This window comes from Takifugu rubripes, chromosome 14 (assembly GCF_901000725.2).
Source record: "Takifugu rubripes chromosome 14, fTakRub1.2, whole genome shotgun sequence".
Taxonomy (NCBI): domain Eukaryota; kingdom Metazoa; phylum Chordata; class Actinopteri; order Tetraodontiformes; family Tetraodontidae; genus Takifugu; species Takifugu rubripes.
This window is the reverse complement of record NC_042298.1, coordinates 12183482-12201514: the sequence shown is the minus strand read 5'-3', so window position 1 is coordinate 12201514 and position 18033 is coordinate 12183482. Positions and strand designations below refer to the sequence as shown.

Sequence of the window (18033 nt, the reverse complement as noted above, 5' to 3'; positions counted from 1 at the left end):
CTTTAGTGTGTTTAATAAACGGCTAAAAATTTACCTTTTATGTTTTGTTACAGATTTTTCCCAATAATTTAAGTTTATTTGTAAGGCAGCCGTTAATAAGTTACTATGTATATAAGGAAAACAGACATTTGGTTGAAAATGAACAGATGCATCAATATACACGGACATTGAAACATATGAACTGTCTAAACCACATAATTCTTTGTCAAACCATTGGCCTAGATTATAAATTAAGCGAAAAATGTTCAACTATTCTTTATATCCACTGGAGGTCTGGACATCCGCAGACATTGGTCTAGTATTAAAGCAGCGTGTGGCTAGCTTTATAAGAATCTTTATGTGATCTGATTAGACCAAAACATAATAATAATTAATAATTAATAATGAAATCCTTCTTTATCATTTGTTTAAATAATTCTGCACATCAGGATGTCACCAGACTTTGATGGACTGCCTATTAGATTGAGCCACATCAAACAGACCTACTGGTTCCAGTTCAGGTTCAAAAAATGCTGCAAGTTTAAGCACAAATGTGTAATTGTTGGTGCTGCAGTACAATTTGGATATGTACTGCAGCATGTATGTCTCCCCCTCGTGGTAAATGAAGTCATTACACACTTGTTTTCCATTTCGCTTAAACAGACTTGAATATTATTGTTCTTTGAATTTTAAATCTAAATATTTTTGTGCTGAACGTGTCTATTGTCTTTCTAACCTCCCTCTATTGCACCTCTTCCTCTCTCTACCAGTTGGGTTAAAGGAAACAGGGTCATTTCACGGTTTCTGCCTCACCACACTTGCCTCAAGGAGAGAGTTTGTTCATTCTTAATATTATTCTATATTAAATACATGTAATTATTAGTAAATTAGTTTAAATTAAATTGGTTTGAAGTGTAGGTGATCTTATTGGATGTGCTAAAACACAAACCAAAATCTCTTCTAAACATAATTTTTGGGTTACTGCTGTAAATTTCTGGTTGGCGAGTCAGGGAGCTAAAATTCAAATGAATTCCTTCACCATCAAAACTAAATACTCTCAGATTTAAGAAAAGGGGAAATGTCATCACAGTGCTTTTACTTTAAAAATAAAAACTCTGCTTCAGTTTTCAGAGGTTGGAAAACGAGCTGATATCTCCTCCCCTGTGCTCTTACTGAGAACCAAGCACACTGTGATGAAACTGTTTCCTTCATCTGATCATTTGAGCAGCACCTTTAACCCGTGAGACGCGACAGGCGCACTAAGTAGAGAATGCTGATTCTATTTTATATCCTCCTCTTTCCTGTCAGATTTGGCGGTAAGTAACCCAGGAAACAACTTTTTTTTTTACTAATTAGTTCCAAGAATCTGCTCTTTGCTCTGTCCTTTTGGAGAGATCAAACACATTTTCCTATGTTGGGTGTATTATTTGCCTTTACAGGATGCACAAATAACATCATTGAGACCAAGAAAGTAACTGTTGGAGAGACTGTGAGACTGAAGTGTCCCCGCAAGACGGCAGAAACCCACTTATGGATCAGAGTTATTCCTGGATTCTTACCTGAACGCCTCGGAAAATCATCTCATCATACAAAATATTCTCACTTCACAATCAAAACGGAAACAGGATCATTTGATTTGGTTATTAAAAACCCACGTGTGGATGATACTGGAGTTTATTTCTGCATGACGGAGAAAAGTGCATTTTTGAAAAGAGTAGACCTAACAGTAGTAGGTGAATATCTGCTGGTTTGGACATAGTTCATCTTGGAACATCACAGTTCATTTATCAGAATTCATTTGTGCCTAATTTTGTCTCGGAATCTGAAGGTGATGGTGTCCCCACGGCTCATCCCTGTGATCCGACCCCTGGAGAACGCTCTGTGCTCCTCCAGTGTCCCGTCCTCTCTGACTCCGAGAACCCAACGTCTCTGGATGACCTCAACAGCCGCTGCTGTGGCTCCAGATCTGTTGGGCCATTTTTCAGTTTTCATTGCAGAAACAACGTGGAAGTGGATGAAAACAACTTAAACAGATCCAGAAACAGCATCTTCAGTAACATCTGCTCTTCTGGAGATTTGTGTTGATCCATAGGAAAATGTGAGCAGACATGTGGGAACTGCTCAGAGCCCGAAATTGAAGGTAAAAGTTGATTTTTACATTCTACTTCCTGTATTTCAAATTGGCAATAAATATGCTAATTATTTTAATTTTATGATTTCAGTGAAAATTAAAGATTGCCATATAATCTCCATAGTTTTATACACACTCGGTGCTGCTGTGTCCGTTGGTCTCATCGTCCTTTTTATTTATCTGAGGACTGAGCAGAAGAATAACCTTTGTGGCTGTTGCACTGGTAAGAAACACGTCTCTTAAATGTCTTAAAGTTACTTGAGAAGCATTTTGGGCAAATTTACTTCACTTGTGTACTTTTCTTTCACCAAACAGCTCGTATTACTCTGCTGTTTTTATTTCTCTTATTTTTAAAACAGCTGCCGTACTCAGTTGCACAACAGGCGCGAGTGACGAGGACACTCAGCCGGTGAGGATCAGAACAATCAAAAGCGTTATAGACGTGTAAATACTGATTTTTGATTAACATGAGATTTTTCCCTGTGTCTGCTCAGGCAGAAGAGGAGATGTGTTATTCTGCTCCAGTCTTCACCAGGAGCAAAGCTCAACCAGACAGAGGTCGTCTCAAAGACAAAGAAACAGTCTACTCTGAAGTGAGGACCCCCGTTAGAGGAAATTAATGCAAATGTAGGAAACACATTGTTTATTAAGACAATTCAAATAAAATTACACACAGATACAAATATGGCGACGTTATCGCTCAGCTTTTAAGAGTTTTAAGAGCTGCTTTGTATCCATAGAAGGACCGATTTAAAATTTAAAATTGGTCTGGTCAGGTTTGATCAGTTATGCTCCTCTCAACCTGAAATTGTTTCTTATTATTGTTCATTGTATTATTGTGATTATTGTAGATTTTTCTTTTTAGCAGTTTTGGTGTTTTAATTTCCATATTGTCTTTTTTGTAGGTTTGTTAACTGTTCTGAAACTTGCTCAAAATAATGCTGGTGTGTCCCAGCAAAAGCATTTATGTTATTATAAACCAGAATTAACTAAAAGTTTGCTTTAGTGTGTTTAATAAACGGCTAAAAATTTACCTTTTATGTTTTGTTACAGATTTTTCCCAATAATTTAAGTTTATTTGTAAGGCAGCCGTTAATAAGTTACTATGTATATAAGGAAAACAGACATTTGGTTGAAAATGAACAGATGCATCAATATACACGGACATTGAAACATATGAACTGTCTAAACCACATAATTGTTTGTCAAACCATTGGCCTAGATTATAAATTAAGCGAAAAATGTTCAACTATTCTTTATATCCACTGGAGGTCTGGACATCCGCAGACATTGGTCTAGTATTAAAGCAGCGTGTGGCTAGCTTTATAAGAATCTTTATGTGATCTGATTAGACCAAAACATAATAATAATTAATAATTAATAATGAAATCCTTCTTTATCATTTGTTTAAATAATTCTGCACATCAGGATGTCACCAGACTTTGATGGACTGCCTATTAGATTGAGCCACATCAAACAGACCTACTGGTTCCAGTTCAGGTTCAAAAAATGCTGCAAGTTTAAGCACAAATGTGTAATTGTTGGTGCTGCAGTACAATTTGGATATGTACTGCAGCATGTATGTCTCCCCCTCGTGGTAAATGAAGTCATTACACACTTGTTTTCCATTTCGCTTAAACAGACTTGAATATTATTGTTCTTTGAATTTTAAATCTAAATATTTTTGTGCTGAACGTGTCTATTGTCTTTCTAACCTCCCTCTATTGCACCTCTTCCTCTCTCTACCAGTTGGGTTAAAGGAAACAGGGTCATTTCACGGTTTCTGCCTCACCACACTTGCCTCAAGGAGAGAGTTTGTTCATTCTTAATATTATTCTATATTAAATACATGTAATTATTAGTAAATTAGTTTAAATTAAATTGGTTTGAAGTGTAGGTGATCTTATTGGATGTGCTAAAACACAAACCAAAATCTCTTCTAAACATAATTTTTGGGTTACTGCTGTAAATTTCTAGTTGGCGAGTCAGGGAGCTAAAATTCAAATGAATTCCTTCACCATCAAAACTAAATACTCTCAGATTTAAGAAAAGGGGAAATGTCATCACAGTGCTTTTACTTTAAAAATAAAAACTCTGCTTCAGTTTTCAGAGGTTGGAAAACTACCTGATATCACTTCCCCTGTGCCCTTACTGAGAACCAAAAAAAAACTGTTTCCTTCATCTGATCATTTGAGCAGCACCTTTAACCCGTGAGACGCGACAGGCGCACTAAGTAGAAAATGCTGATTCTATTTTATATCCTCCTCTTTCCTGTCAGATTTGGCGGTAAGTAACCCAGGAAACTACTTTTTTTTTTACTAATTAGGTCCAAGAATCTGCTCTTTGCTCTGTCATTTTGGAGAGCTCAAACACATTTTCCTATGTTGAGTGTATTATTTGCCTTTACAGGATGCACAAATAACATCATTGAGACCAAGAATGTAACTGTTGGAGAGACTGTGAGACTGAAGTGTCCCCGCAAGACGTCAGCACTCCTCTCATGGATCAGAGTTATTCCTGGAACCTTACCTGAACTCCTCGGAAAATCATCTCATCATACAAAAGATTATCACTTCACAACCAAAATGGAATCAGGATCATTTGATTTGGTTATTAAAAACCCACATGTGGATGATACTGGAGTTTATTTCTGCATGAAGGGGCAAAGTGCATTTTTGAAAAGAGTAGACCTAACAGTAGTAGGTGAATATCTGCTGGTTTGGACATAGTTCATCTTGGAACATCACAGTTCATTTATCAGAATTCATTTGTGCCTAATTTTGTCTCCGAATCCGAAGGTGATGGTGTCCCCACGGCTCATCCCTATGATCCGACCCCTGGAGAACGCTCTGTGCTCCTCCAGTGTCCCGTCCTCTCTGATTCCGAGAACCCAACGTCTCTGGATGACCTCAACAGCCGCTGCTGTGGCTCCAGATCTGTTAGGCCATTTTTCAGTTTTCATTGCAGAAACAACGTGGAAGTGGATGAAAACAACTTAAACAGATCCAGAAACAGCGTCTTCAGTAACATCTGCTCTTCTGGAGATTTGTGTTGTTCCGTAGGAAAATGTGAGCAGACATGGGGGAACTGCTCAGAGCCCGAAATTGAAGGTAAAAGTTGATTTTTACATTCTACTTCCTGTATTTCAAATTGGCAATAAATATGCTAATTATTATTATATTATTTTAATTTTATGATTTCAGTGAAAATTAAAGATGGCCATATAAGCTCCACAGTTTTATACACACTCGGTGCTGCTGTGTCCGTTGGTCTCATCGTCCTTTTTATTTATCTGAGGACTAAGCAGAAGAATAACCTTTGTGGCTGTTGCACTGGTAAGAAACACGTCTCTTAAATGTCTTAAAGTTACTTGAGAAGCATTTTGGGCAAATTTACTTCACTTGTGTACTTTTCTTTCACCAAACAGCTTGTTTTACTCTGCAAAGAACTGCTGTAAAAGTCAGTGTTGATCCCTGCAATCAACAGGTAAAGACATGATAAACAGCCATACATAATGTTAATAATGATGATTGTCCATGTTTTCTCCCAGACCAGTGAGGAGCAGGATTTGGTTTATGCCATTCCAAACATTGCTCGAAGAAAATCAGTGAGAAATGATGATACAGAGAAGGAAGAAAGAAGCATCTACTCTGATGTCAGGGAATACTCTGGAGGGGCTGATTAAGGCTGACTTCTACATTATACTTCATTTTACCATATTTTTGGTCATTTTCCTTCATTAACAAATGAAATGTGTGCAAAGAGATGCTGTATTTTACGTATTTAACTCACTGTTAACTAAATGCCACGCCTCTCGGGGGCAGCAGGGGAAAGTTGACTGTACCTAAAGGCAAAATTGTGCTGATGTTATTGTGACGTTGTGGCAGGACGAGGAACGACTCAGACTGAGCAGATGGTTTAAACGTCTTTATTCCGCATCCACCAGACAATACTAAATGGCGCTTCGAACAGTGCATCTAATGAAGGACTAACCACGCCCATCACCCCATGCATCACCTGGGTGTGAGATACACCCCTATGTGTCCGCCACAATGTAACTCAGTTTAACGCCTGCTTTGCCGTACCTTGAAGTATCCACTGATAACTAACACATCATCAGCACATGGTGAATATTTAAATGGGGGATTGGTGACAAATGGACCACCCAAACGTTTCCCTAAAATGGTGTTGTTGTTGATTCAGTTCATTCACACACAAAAAAACTGTTTAAGTTGCTTTACGACCACTTTAATGATTTTTGGGGGACAAAATTAACTACAATAATCGGTCATTTTTGGGGGGTTTGGGTTTTTTGGCATACCATCTCATAACAAAAATAAATGACAATAAAATGAGAATTCTATGTGAAAACGGATCCAATGAGTTTGGTATATATATATTTTATTTATTTATTTTGCAGTAAACCAGTACTTAGTTCCCCTCAGACTGAAACTTAGATTCTCGCATCATTTCCTGATGTGTGCACATTTGCCATTCTGCTAATTCTGCCCACATATATAACCACATGTCTACAATCGTTGCAGTTTTTCAGAGTCACCACTCCCACATTAGGTCCACAGCAAAGACGCATCCATTTTGTCATCCTGGGTGAAATACCTCTTGAATGATTTTCTTATTTCTTTCTATTTCTATATAAGTCTTTTCAGCCTCTGACACCAGAGTAAATGCACTCTGGGGGTAACTCCCCCTTTGCTGCATGCCTTTTCTTTCTTGAGGGGAAATTCAGCGTTACATAGCTCTCTTCTCTCAACTCGCCATCCTGAAAATAATCAACACACGTTAAATCTCCAATGATGACGTGTAAATCTGAGGCGGTGTCCAAAATCAACCCCTATACCCTCTATAGTGAGGAACTCAATGTATCCACTGTGACACAGCACCAGTGCGTGTTTGATATTTGTTCATTTGTAGGGAGAAAATAAAATTACTCAACACTGATGTCGCTGTGGTACATAGACATTAAGTGTCTGCAAACTTTGGCTGCCACAAATATAGTGATGCATTTGGGCATTTGTGGTGAAAGCTATGCATTACTTGTTTCATTGTTGCAGGATATATCATGACTGACCTCCAACTGTAGCCTTGAGTAACACATTTTTTATACAAAAGCATATACATTTGACAAAAGTTGAATCATAATCACTCAACCATGTAAACAAAATTTACTTTTGGGGTTTTTTTTAAGTTATTTGCTGGGCCTTGGGCCCCCCAGTGGTCACAGAGGTCCTAAGCAGGAGGAGGAGAGGAAGCGAGCATGCACGCAAAGGCATCACTAAAGATGCAAAGTGGAACAGAGGGGTAAGTCCGCAGTGGTTGGTGACACTGTGATTTTCTTTCAGAACCTGTTTATAAGCATGAGTTTGTCTTGAAAGGTAAAATAAAACAGATTTGCTTCCTAGGAACAATTTTAGAGTCGTTCCTTTTTGTTGTCAAATGAACACACATGTATCTCCAGGATTTTAATCACAGACCACCAAGGAAAAACTGCATCTTTGCCTAGTTAACGCTCCCTACCCTTTCATCCAATATATGCTGCCACAAGTCGTCATTCGCTAAGGAATTTCCTTCTGTTTCCTACAAAGATGAAACCCAATTTTATATAAAACAGACCTGTCTTCTGTTTCACCATCCGCTCCATCTCTACCATCACTCACCTCACTCACTCTCTGTCTGGAGGAGATAAAGGCATGAATGAGCCAGAACTTTCTCCTGAATAACTTGTTCATGCCTTCATCTCTTCCAGGCTGGACTAATGCGACTCACTCCTGATAGGAACCAAAAATCTCCTGAAACTTGAGTCTATTCAGAACAGAGCTGCAAGACTCCACCAGTGCATCCACGCTAACGGTCCCGACCTCAAAGAGCTGCTCATTCTGCACAACACAACACGCTCCCTCGGCTCAAAATCCTCACCATGAGGGACCGGGGCCCTTTGAGGTCCCCACAGACACATTTATTAAAAACAACTTTTAAAGACTTTTTCCCCCCCATACATATGTGACTGCTTTCATGCATTTATGTTTTATGATGGATTGTTTGGCACTTTTTGATTTTTATTTATTTCTTTTATTATTTATGTATTTATCTATTATTATTAGTACTACTACTACTATTAATAATAATAATAATAATGTTATTGTTATTATTAACTCCATGACATACTTTGATAAAGAGTCAGCCTGGTTAATATATAGGGTATGATTCATTTCACATTATCCACACATATATTTACCTCCAGATGATCCTCAGCTGAGCTGTGGGGGTCACCAGTCGTGAGGACTGCTGGTTTTCCTATTAAAGAAAGCATCAGTGCTAAAAAAGCTTTATTCAAAAAATCAAATAAATGTTGATTTTGAATGACAATTCAGTGAAAACGATGGACCTACGCTTACTGCAGATGATTAAAGCAGCCAGCAGCAGCACGCAGCAGACGGACAGTATTCCGATCACAACAACGAATTGGACCCGTGCATCTGCTGGAAATGGAAACGATCACTCATTTCACATGTGTTTTCTATAAAATCATGGAACCAAGAATAAGAACTGAAACAACAGCGAATGTAACCTAACAGTTCCATACACACAGTAACACAATATATTTATATATAATTGTGCCACAAATGATAATAGCACAGTTTGTTCAGTCAATTCAAAAAATGTTTCCAACTTTAACCCAATACCAGCAAATCCAGCATCTTTCCTGCCACCCAACCCATATTACTCCTTTACATGTTAAATAAAACTGATGAAGATGGGAGATCTTTTTTGTTGTTGTTTTTTTAGGTCTGCAGCACTAATTACCTCGAATAAACTGAAAACACGTTCACAATAGCGCAGTAGAGCTTTGAGATGCTTCGGATGTTTTTACCAAGTAAATTATTGCATAATCACCACACTCCTGCTTATCTGAGAACCGCCTTGCAAAAGTCCAAAGAGAACAAAAGAAGGACAACACTGCAAATTATCCAGCCAACCTCATCAAAACTATACAAGAAAAATTGGTTAATTGTCAGTAAATATATTAATACAGGTAATATTAAATATGTTTCCTTTACTTGGCAGCTGCGTGGTTCCTCCACCAAAAAGGATCTGCCCACACATGTCCACTGCGCAGTAGTACGTTCCTTTATCAGAGACGTTGACCATTTTGGACAAAGTATAGAAACAGCTTCTTTCCTCCCCTTCACAGCTGCTGTGGCTGGGTGTGTAAATGATACTGGGGTGGGATTCTCCTGACCCCAGTCTGATCCAGGACACATTGTCTTCAGCTGGACACGTGTGCCGTTTTTTTTCCTTCTTGGAGTGGAGCGAGCACTGGAGAGTCACCGACCCACCCGGGTGGACTGATTTGCTTTGTTTCACCCGTAGCGAGTTTTGACCTTTGTGGTCTGGGTGAAGTGGATGGAAAAGAGAAAGCATGTTATTCTCAACTCTTTCACCAGAAAAAAGACTCAGGTGTGGTCTTACGTTACCGTTCACAATCAAAACTGTTCCGTTGGTAAATGACATTTCTATGAAAACCATTTTTGTTTTTGGTAAGGGAAAAAAATAAGTTTCCATTTCGACTACATGCCTTGCCCAACTGACAAACATCGGTCTGTGGTATTTGCTTCTCATCACCTTTGAAAGAAAACAAGCCAGAGGTAAAAAGTAGACTGCGGTTGGCTGCATGTCTTTCTTTTACCAGAACCCATATGACTTGCTCAACAGGATACTGGCCCCAACAAATGCCTCAACCAATTTTAGTACATGCGGTTAACAATGTGTAGCTCTGACCTTGTAGTGAGTTGACCTTAATCAGTATAGACAAAAGAAAAGATTTATCAGCTCAAAATTTACCCTCTGCCTCTTCAGTTAACCCATTCATAGCATTAGATAACAACTGCTAAAACTATTAGTGGGTGCAGGTGAAGGACAGCTGCACCAGTGGTCCAAGGATCAAAAATCAAACTAAGTAGACAGATGATGAAACATTTTTGACATGTTTTTTGTTCGCCATAAAATCTCTCTGTTGGGAATTAAAAAATTGATAAAAATTGCAATTCTTGAAACATCTGAGAAGCAGTTTTATTTTCATATGCTTTAAAAAGAAGTAGACCCTAAAGCCTCATTATGACCAAACCCACCACAAATGTGTGAATTTTCCATGGTCCTTTGTCACCATGCAAGTGAGAAAGAGAGCAAGAAAGAGTGTATGTGTGTGTGTGTGTGTGTGTGTGTGTGCGTGTGTGAGGGACAGAGAGAGAGAGAGAGAGAGAGCAAGAAAGAGAGAAAGAGTGTATGTGTTTGTGTGCGTGTGTGAGGGACAGAGAGAGAGAAAGAGAGCAAGAAAGAGAGAAAGAGTGTATGTGTGTGTGTTTGTGTGTGTGTTTGTGTGTGTGTGTGCGTGTGTGAGGGACAAAGAGAGAGAGAGAGAGAGCGCAGTGACAGTCCAAATGCAAATGAATAATTGAGTTTCATTTTTGCTGTGTTGCAGGTGTGAATGTGATGTACAATAACTCCAATTGTGTAACTAAGAAAGTATCAAGGAAACCATGCAATAAAAAAAATAATAATAATGACATGTGGTCATGCTCTGGAATACAGATGTACTATTATAATGTTTGTCTATTTCATAGTCATGATACTCAAAAAAGGTTGTTTCTGCAGTGCACAAATCACTAAGCACATTGTTTCATAGACCTGGTTGCAATTTACCAAGTTTACAGTGGCGGTGCAACTCTTTAGTGTTGCTTCCTTTTGCAGAGCGAGTGGAGGTGCTGTTGAGACTTTATTTGTATCTGTACACATCTACTCATGACTGATTATCTGTGCAGGCCACAAGACTTTTGCTCAGAAAGTCTCTCATGTACCCACCAAAGTAAAAGTGGGTTAATATTTACTAATGTTAGGAGTCATAAAGCGCAACGTCGCAGCTGTATTTGTGTGGTGGAAAATAGCACCACACCCTGTCCTTTGTCTGTGGTTGAGGTGAGCTAGTTAGAAACCTTGATCCCTATTCTGTCAGCGGTTGCACGTGTTTTCTCGGCGAGTGAAGGTCCTGCAAAATGTCTACCTGGAAAATCACAGTGATGCACTGGTTCACGGTGTGTCTGTGCAACTTCGACCTCTTGGTCATTTGTACTTTACCAGTATGAACTGAATTGTATGAATTGTCCAGTATTTCACTAGGGTTTGAGTTTTAAAAAGGAAAACAAGGGTTTGTGTTGCAGCTTAAGGTTCATATTTATAATTTAGGTCAGGAAAGGGTCAAAACTCTTTATCTGCTTATAGTTCAAAAACAAGTATGAGAAAAAACAGTTCCTGATTTTAAATTTAAACTCCTCAGTGGTTTTATTTTCTAGAGTTCCTTGTAAGTAGAGGAATAGACGGCCAATGGATGGGAGTAAGAGTAACAAGTCAAGGTCCTGGGAAAAATGTAATGGTGAGTAACACAACCTGAAAGAATAAAGCAAAAACTGGAAAACTGAAAACCGGTCTTCACCTGTTTTCTTATCTGTCTCTGTAGATGTGCGCCCATCGTTACCAGCAATGGGCCCCAGATGCCTTTGTGGCTCACCTATTGACAGGCCAGTGTTACCTCTTAGGAGATGACCTGCAGGCACAGGTCCAGACGCAAGACAAGATGTGGAGGAGGGTGGTTTGTGACTCTGAACATCTCAGCAATTTCCGGAACAACCACCATTGGTTTGCATATTGCCAACAGGGCATGTCATTATAATATTAATAATAATTTTATGTGATTTATCAGGAATCGTACGCATGGAGGCTATAGACGACTTTCCATTTCCAATTGATGACCCACGGGAGACCGGAGATATTGACCACTTTAATCCCGAGCTTATTCCTCTCCTGAGGAACAGCTACCTGGGTTGGTTTGAGTTTTGGTCTTACTCTTTTCCCATGTTGAATGAAAGTTATAGTTTCACTAATAAGTGTAATGGGTCTGTCCTCCAGGATTCTCCATTGACTCTGGTCTGGCTCTTATCAGGAAGGGTGAGCTGACCATCGTTTCAGGAGCTCCCAGAGGAGGTTACAGTGGTCAGGTGGCCTTTCTTAGGCCAGACCCTAGAGCCAAGAAACACTTGTCTGTGGAGTTGGTCCTCTCTGGTCCGGGTCTGGCCTCTTCTTTTGGATATGATGTGGCTGTAGCTGATTTCAACGGTGATGGGTAGGTTTATTTTAGAACAATATCTAATTAAATTATCTTTTATTTATCCTCCAAGACCTTCAACTCTGTCCCAACCTCTTTACAGTCAATGATGGTATTACTGTACAATCACCTAACAATCAATATTGACATTAGTGGCTGTTTTTTTCTTTTCCAAAGATGGGAGGACCTTGCTGTAGGGGCACCACAGTTCTATAAGAAAGATGAGTTAGTTCTATATATATATAACTAACTAACTCATCTTTCTTTAAAAAAAAAAAAAAATCTCTTCCTCGCCCTCCTGGGCGGTGCCTCCTTCCTTCAGACTCGGGTCCTCTACCAGAGGCCTGGGAGTCTGAGGGTTCTGCGCAGGATCTTAGCTGTTCCTAGGACTGCGCTCTTCTGGACAGAGATCTCTGGTGTGGTTCCTGGTATCTGTGGGAGCCATCTACTCAGGTTGGGTGTTACTGCCCCTAGTGTCCCGATCACCACTGGGACCACTGTTGCCTTCATCCCCCACATTCTCTCCTTCTCCTCCTTCAGCCCTTGGTACTTCTCCAGCTTCTCGTGTTCCTTCTTCCTGATGTTGCTATCACTCGGGATTGCTACATCTATCACCACCACTGTCTTCCGGTGTTTATCCACCACCACTATGTCAGGCTGGTTGGCCACCACCATCTTGTCAGTCTGGATCTGGAAGTCCCACAGGATCTTGGCCTGCTCGTTCTCCAACACTTTCAGAGGTGTCTCCCACCTGGTCCCTGGGACCTCCAGCCCATACTCAGTGCAGATGTTCCTGTATACTATGCCAGCCATCTGGTTATGCCGTTCCATGTATGCCTTGCCTGCCAGCATCTTGCACCCTGCTGTGATTTGCTGGACTGTCTCAGGGGCATCTCCACACAGTCTGCACCTGGGGTCTTGTCTGGTATGGTAGACCCTGGCCTCTATGGCTCTGGTGCTCAGGGCCTGTTCTTGTGCAGCCATGATTAGTGCCTCTGTGCTGTCTTTCAGTCCGGCCTTTGTCAGCCACTGGTATGTTTTCTCGATATCAGCCACTTCCTCAATTTGTCGGTGGTACATTCCATGCATGGGCTTGTTCTTCCATGATAGCCCCTCAGGTTCCTCCTCCTTGGTGGGCTTTTGTATATATATATATTAACGACAATGGGAGAAACTGGAAGAAGATCGCTCCAATTCAGCTTCTTGGACAACAAAGCTCCTTGTTCGGATTTGCCGTGGAAAACATAGGAGACATCAATCAAGATAATTATGAAGGTTAAGTCATTTTAATATAAAAACGACGGACACACTGAAACGTCAACCACAGAGCTGGCAAAGGAGCCGTCAAAGCAGACGAAAACCTAGTAAACAGCGACCTCTGCGGTCATGTGTGACAACTACAGGCTGATAATCTAGCTGAAAAAGAACTGCAGCATATTTTAAATACAAATCACACGCTTAAGAACAATGCCACGGACCAAAAACTAATGTTGTGTATGTTACTGTTGTTTCCATTGTTAGATATTGCTGTTGGAGCACCATATGATGGGTCTGGCCGAGTGTATCTTTACTGTGGCTCGTCAACCGGTATCAACACAAAGGCAGCGCAGTTAGGGACGTAAATATGGAAGCCTGGAAGGGACATTTCCCCCGAAAGGGAGATTGACTGTTCTCTTTTCTTCAGTTGCTCTCATCCAGATCCAGATCTGTGACGCTGTTTGGATATTCACTGTCCGGGAACTTGGACGTGGACGATAATCTGTACCCTGATTTGGCTGTAGGAACTCTGTCCGATTCTGTCTTTGTTTATAGGTATTTAAAACTTAAGCACGTGGAGATGAAGACAATTGAACTGAAATGATCAACAGGCTTTCTGCGTTCCAGAGCGAGGCCCGTGGTCCGTGTCAGCAGCACCCTGCGAGTTACACCAGATAAAATAGACATCACTAAGGAACAGTGTGATAAACGTACATGGTATGGTATAAAACGCAAACGATAACATGACATGACAACAGGAAGCACCTTTGATCTGGTGTTCTTTTGCACTTGTACAGTTATTTTACAGCTCAAGCGTGTTTTTCTTACATATCACACCCCGGAGTCTTTCAACCCAAAACTGAGTAAGTTTCTCTTCCATTTGATTGACTGAAGATGTAACTTAATAGGAGTAAAACAGCTGTGAAGTGATATTTAAAAAATGCATTTACATTATATCTTATATTATATCTTAAAGGCTGCTTAAGTGAAGCATCTGCAGCATCCACATGCATAATTTTCTCCCCTTTGCAGTACTCAATTACACTTTTGAGGCTGATATTAGGAAGAGCAATGTCAGGCTTCCTCCCAGAGTGGGTTTTTTCAGAGGATATCGGAGCTGCAGTTCAGTATGAATTTAGGGTAAATCATCTTTTCCTCTACTTTTTCATACAACATATTAGGTTTACATCTGAAGCAAAAAGTCAAACCACGCTGTGATGTCTTATTCCGGCAGATAACAAATTTGGGTAGATCACTGAAATCCTTCACTAATGCTTCACTGAACCTCTTCTGGCCAAAGGAGAATTCTGCTGGGAAGTGGCTTCTGTACCTGAGTCACACCAGCAGTAAAGGTGTCCAGTCTGTGCCCTGCTCGCCTGTAAATGAGATCGATCACCTTAAAGATGTAAAGGTACCCAACACCTCTGCCTATTACTCAAACTGTTTTACACAACACTTCTGACCTGTTACTGCTTGGAATCGAGGGTTGGCGAGGACCCTCCAAGAAAAAACGTGAAGCAGAACTTGAGGCACTGACGAGCGGTGACTTCTTATTTCTGCCGACAAAAAGGAAATACAAAACGCTCGTGAGAAAGCTTTGAATTGCGTTTATTTCTCATGGATTGGTGTGTGAACGTGAGCTTCAGGTGTGTTTTCTCGCAGACCTGCACAGATGGACTGAGGTGTGTGGAGATCCACTTCCCCCTGCAGGGTCTAGACAGTACTGCGATGGTGGTTCTGCACTCTCGTCTCTGGAACACCACATTCCTGGAGGTGGGAGCTGACCACGCTTTCAAGTTATTTTTCCATCATTGAAAACCTGTGAAGTCTTAGCTCTCTGTTTCAGTATTACAGCTCATTTAATTATTTAATGATTACCGTGGATGCGACACTCAGTTTGACAAACTCTCCAGAAAACACTGGGCTAAAATCTGGCAGACTAAGCACACAGGTAAACACCAAAGATAGTAAAATCACACTCAGCTGCCTAACTGTGGGGAATAATTATTCCTATATTCACTTGAACGTCAACAGGTAAAACTGACAGTATTCATGGAGAGAGAGATCGAGTATTTCACCATAGTCGCCTGGTGGATCATCTTCCTCACTGTCATTGCGTTGCTTTTGTTGCTGGCAATGATGGTCTTCTTGTTGTTGATGGTAAATGAAATCATTTCTTAGTGGAGGCTTGAAAATTGCATTCATTTCAGCTATGCTGATGCACATATTAAAACACCAAGTTATTTAACAACGGTTACTCCATGTTAAAGACGGCCCTCCAAACTGCTGCAACATAATATTCTAAATATTGGCTACAAACATATACATAATTATTTCTATGTTTTCTGTGTGATCAGCGTGGATGTATCCACTGGCCAACTTGGAATCAAAAACCCCAAGCTGAGGACCCAAACCAAGAAACTCTCCACCTTAAAGATGGGATTTCCTGAAGAAATTTACCTTTTTTTTTTTTTTAAAAGAAATTGAAGCGGAAAATATCACTCGTTTATTACCAAAAAACTGTTACAACATGAAAAAGGCTGTGCTATATTTCAATGTATGAGGAAGGTGCGAGAGGTGGGAAGAGATGGGGGAAAATGTTGAGAATGAATGAATACTGATCATAATGACTATGGATCAGAGAAAGCGTCCATGAGGACCATACTGATGCTTTAGTATCAACAGTGTTTTGTTTTTACAACAGTGTTCATTTTACCATATTTTTGGTCATTTTCCTTCATAAACAAATGAAATGTGTACAAAGAGATGCTGTCTTTTACGTATTTAACTCACTGTTAACTAAATGCCATGCCTCTCGGGGGCAGCAGGGGAAAGTTGACTGTACCTAAAGGCAAAATTGTGCTGATGTTATTGTGACGTTGTGGCAGGACGAGGAACGACTCAGACTGAGCAGATGGTTTAAACGTCTTTATTCCGCATCCACCAGACAATACTAAATGGAGCTTCGAACAGTGCATCTAATGAAGGGCTAACCACGCCCATCACCCCATGCATCACCTGGGTGTGAGATACACCCCTATGTGTCCGCCACAACATAACTCAGTTTAACGCCTGCTTTGCCGTACCTTGAAGTATCCACTGATAACTAACACATCACCAGCACATGGTGAATATTTAAATGGGGGATTGGTGACAAATGGACCGCCCCAACGTTTCCCTAAAATGGTGTTGTTGTTGATTCAGTTCATTCACACACAGAAAAAAAAGGTTTAAGTTGCTTTACAACCACTTTAATGAGCTTTGAGGACAAAATCAACTCAATAATCGGTCATTTTTGGGGGTTTTGGGTTTTTTGGCATACCATCTCATAACATTTAAAAAGTAAATGACAAAATGAGAATTCTATGTGAAAACGGATCCAATGAGTTTTGTATATATATTTTTTATTTATTTATTTTGCAGTAAACCAGTACTTAAATCCCCTCAGACTGAAACTTCTGCTCATTCTGCCCACATTTATAACCACATGTCAACAATCTTTGTGGTTTTTTGTTGCCGAGTGATTATTCAGAGTCACCACTCACACATTAGGTCCACAGCAAAGACTCATCCATTTTGTCATCCTGGGTGAAATACCTCTTGAATGATTTTCTTATTTCTTTCTATTTCTAAATTTCACATTCAAAGTCTTTTCAGCCTCGGACACCAGAGTAAATGCACTCTGGGGGTAACTCCCCCTTTGCTGCATGCCTTTTCTTTCTTGAGGGGAAATTCAGCGTTACATAGCTCTCTTCTCTCAACTCGCCATCCTGAAAAAAATCAACACACGTTAAATCTCCAATGATGACGTGTAAATCTGAGGCGGTGTCCAAAACCAACCCCTATACCCTCTATAGTGAGGAACTCAATGTATCCACTGTGACACAGCACCAGTGCGTGTTTGATATTTGTTGATTTGTAGGGAGAAAATAAAATTACTCCAGCACTGATGTCGATGTGGTACATAGACATTAAGTGTCTGCAAACTTTGGCTGCAACAAATATAGTGATGCATTTGGGCATTTATGGTGATATCTAAGCATATCTTAACTGCAGCGCCCCCTAGAGTCACCTCCGCCTCCTCCTGAAGACTTCCTTATTTTTGTCAAAAACCAATGAATGAGAGAAAACAGGGGTTTGGTAAAATGTAAAATATGAATAACAATCAATGGTGCACATACAAATTAAGTTCACCTTGATGTTATTTACCGGTATTTGTATTTTACAATAACGTCCTCAACCAGTTCTATTATCTGTTATATTAACACATTTCTATCCAGGAAAGCTCCTTCTCAGCAGCCTGTGAGGTCACAGCTCACAATAACATCAGCCAACATGAAACTTGAACCCTCATTTGTGTCGTTTCGGCTTCAATGTGGAGCACGGCTTCCTGGGCTGGACTGTGAACGTTCTGTTGCCTGTGTGTGCGTGTGTGTGTGTGTGTGTGTGAGGGGTGGGGGCAGTCTGTGAGAGGTTCCTCCACAGTAGTTTG

The 18033-nt window shown here is 40.2% G+C and overlaps 4 protein-coding genes and 1 long non-coding RNA gene across 11 annotated transcripts in view; 4 read left to right on the top strand and 1 right to left on the bottom strand.

The window, feature by feature from the left end:
• LOC105419866 (uncharacterized) overlaps window positions 1-6185 on the top strand; it is a 33588-nt gene extending 27403 nt beyond the window's left edge. Inside the window, exons 4-6 of the mRNA XM_029847442.1 lie at window positions 5314-5445; window positions 5538-5596; window positions 5661-6185. Of these exons, the coding sequence (XP_029703302.1) occupies window positions 5314-5445; window positions 5538-5596; window positions 5661-5795 (326 nt within the window). The 3' untranslated portion in view covers window positions 5796-6185. The remainder of the gene's footprint in view (window positions 1-5313; window positions 5446-5537; window positions 5597-5660) is intronic.
• On the top strand, window positions 2065-2511 carry LOC105418410 (uncharacterized). Its single transcript, XR_003890863.1, has 3 exons — window positions 2065-2119; window positions 2202-2333; window positions 2470-2511. It is a non-coding gene; the product is annotated as an uncharacterized lncRNA (long non-coding RNA).
• Window positions 6186-6342: 157 nt separating the features above from the next.
• On the bottom strand, window positions 6343-9859 carry LOC115252405 (uncharacterized). 4 transcript variants are annotated; one of them, XM_029847465.1, is made up of 5 exons: window positions 9604-9855; window positions 9187-9519; window positions 8518-8607; window positions 8364-8422; window positions 6343-6890 (listed from the first exon to the last, which is right to left on the bottom strand). In XM_029847465.1, exons 1-5 carry the CDS (start codon window positions 9800-9802, stop codon window positions 6774-6776), a joined length of 798 nt encoding a protein of 265 aa, XP_029703325.1. In that variant the 5' UTR covers window positions 9803-9855; the 3' UTR covers window positions 6343-6773. The 4 variants fall into 4 exon arrangements, with proteins under 4 accessions (XP_029703325.1, XP_029703324.1, XP_029703323.1 ...); XM_029847464.1 differs by having other exon boundaries at window positions 8524-8607; window positions 9187-9859; XM_029847463.1 differs by having other exon boundaries at window positions 8518-8604; window positions 9187-9859.
• A 994-nt stretch (window positions 9860-10853) lies between these two features.
• On the top strand, window positions 10854-12534 carry LOC115252473 (integrin alpha-6-like). Its single transcript, XM_029847760.1, has 5 exons — window positions 10854-11555; window positions 11640-11771; window positions 11883-12002; window positions 12089-12302; window positions 12462-12534. The coding sequence occupies exons 3-5, from the start codon at window positions 11894-11896 to the stop codon at window positions 12532-12534; spliced, it is 396 nt and encodes a 131-aa protein (XP_029703620.1). The 5' UTR covers window positions 10854-11555; window positions 11640-11771; window positions 11883-11893.
• A 951-nt stretch (window positions 12535-13485) lies between these two features.
• Window positions 13486-16750, top strand: LOC115252406 (integrin alpha-6-like). Of its 4 annotated transcripts, XM_029847467.1 has the most exons (12): window positions 13500-13559; window positions 13806-13871; window positions 13969-14096; window positions 14169-14258; window positions 14339-14404; window positions 14574-14681; window positions 14776-14952; window positions 15026-15127; window positions 15204-15314; window positions 15388-15492; window positions 15576-15701; window positions 15899-16750. In XM_029847467.1, exons 6-12 carry the CDS (start codon window positions 14613-14615, stop codon window positions 15989-15991), a joined length of 783 nt encoding a protein of 260 aa, XP_029703327.1. In that variant the 5' UTR covers window positions 13500-13559; window positions 13806-13871; window positions 13969-14096; window positions 14169-14258; window positions 14339-14404; window positions 14574-14612; the 3' UTR covers window positions 15992-16750. The 4 variants fall into 4 exon arrangements, 3 of the variants coding, with proteins under 3 accessions (XP_029703327.1, XP_029703326.1, XP_029703328.1); XM_029847466.1 differs by lacking the exon at window positions 13500-13559 and having other exon boundaries at window positions 13616-13893; XM_029847468.1 differs by lacking the exons at window positions 13500-13559; window positions 13806-13871 and having other exon boundaries at window positions 13903-14096; window positions 14842-14952.
• The last annotated feature ends 1283 nt before the right edge of the window (window positions 16751-18033 follow it).

Excerpts from the sequence above, each read along its gene's own strand:
- LOC115252405 (XM_029847462.1), bottom strand. The coding sequence starts at position 9,802 with ATGCAGCCAACCGCAGTCTACTTTTTACCTCTGGCTTGTTTTCTTTCA. Across the intron at positions 8,608-9,186 it reads AGGAACCACGCAGCTGCCAA|CAGATGCACGGGTCCAATTC; the intron begins GTAAAGGAAACA and ends TTCCATTTCCAG. Across the intron at positions 8,423-8,517 it reads TTTAATCATCTGCAGTAAGC|GAAAACCAGCAGTCCTCACG; the intron begins GTAGGTCCATCG and ends TTTCTTTAATAG.
- LOC115252473 (XM_029847760.1), top strand. The coding sequence starts at position 11,894 with ATGGAGGCTATAGACGACTTTCCATTTCCAATTGATGACCCACGGGAG. Across the intron at positions 12,003-12,088 it reads CCTGAGGAACAGCTACCTGG|GATTCTCCATTGACTCTGGT; the intron begins GTTGGTTTGAGT and ends TCTGTCCTCCAG. Across the intron at positions 12,303-12,461 it reads GCTGATTTCAACGGTGATGG|ATGGGAGGACCTTGCTGTAG; the intron begins GTAGGTTTATTT and ends TCTTTTCCAAAG.
- LOC115252406 (XM_029847467.1), top strand. The coding sequence starts at position 14,613 with ATGTCAGGCTTCCTCCCAGAGTGGGTTTTTTCAGAGGATATCGGAGCT. Across the intron at positions 14,682-14,775 it reads CAGTTCAGTATGAATTTAGG|ATAACAAATTTGGGTAGATC; the intron begins GTAAATCATCTT and ends TTATTCCGGCAG. Across the intron at positions 15,702-15,898 it reads TGGTCTTCTTGTTGTTGATG|CGTGGATGTATCCACTGGCC; the intron begins GTAAATGAAATC and ends CTGTGTGATCAG.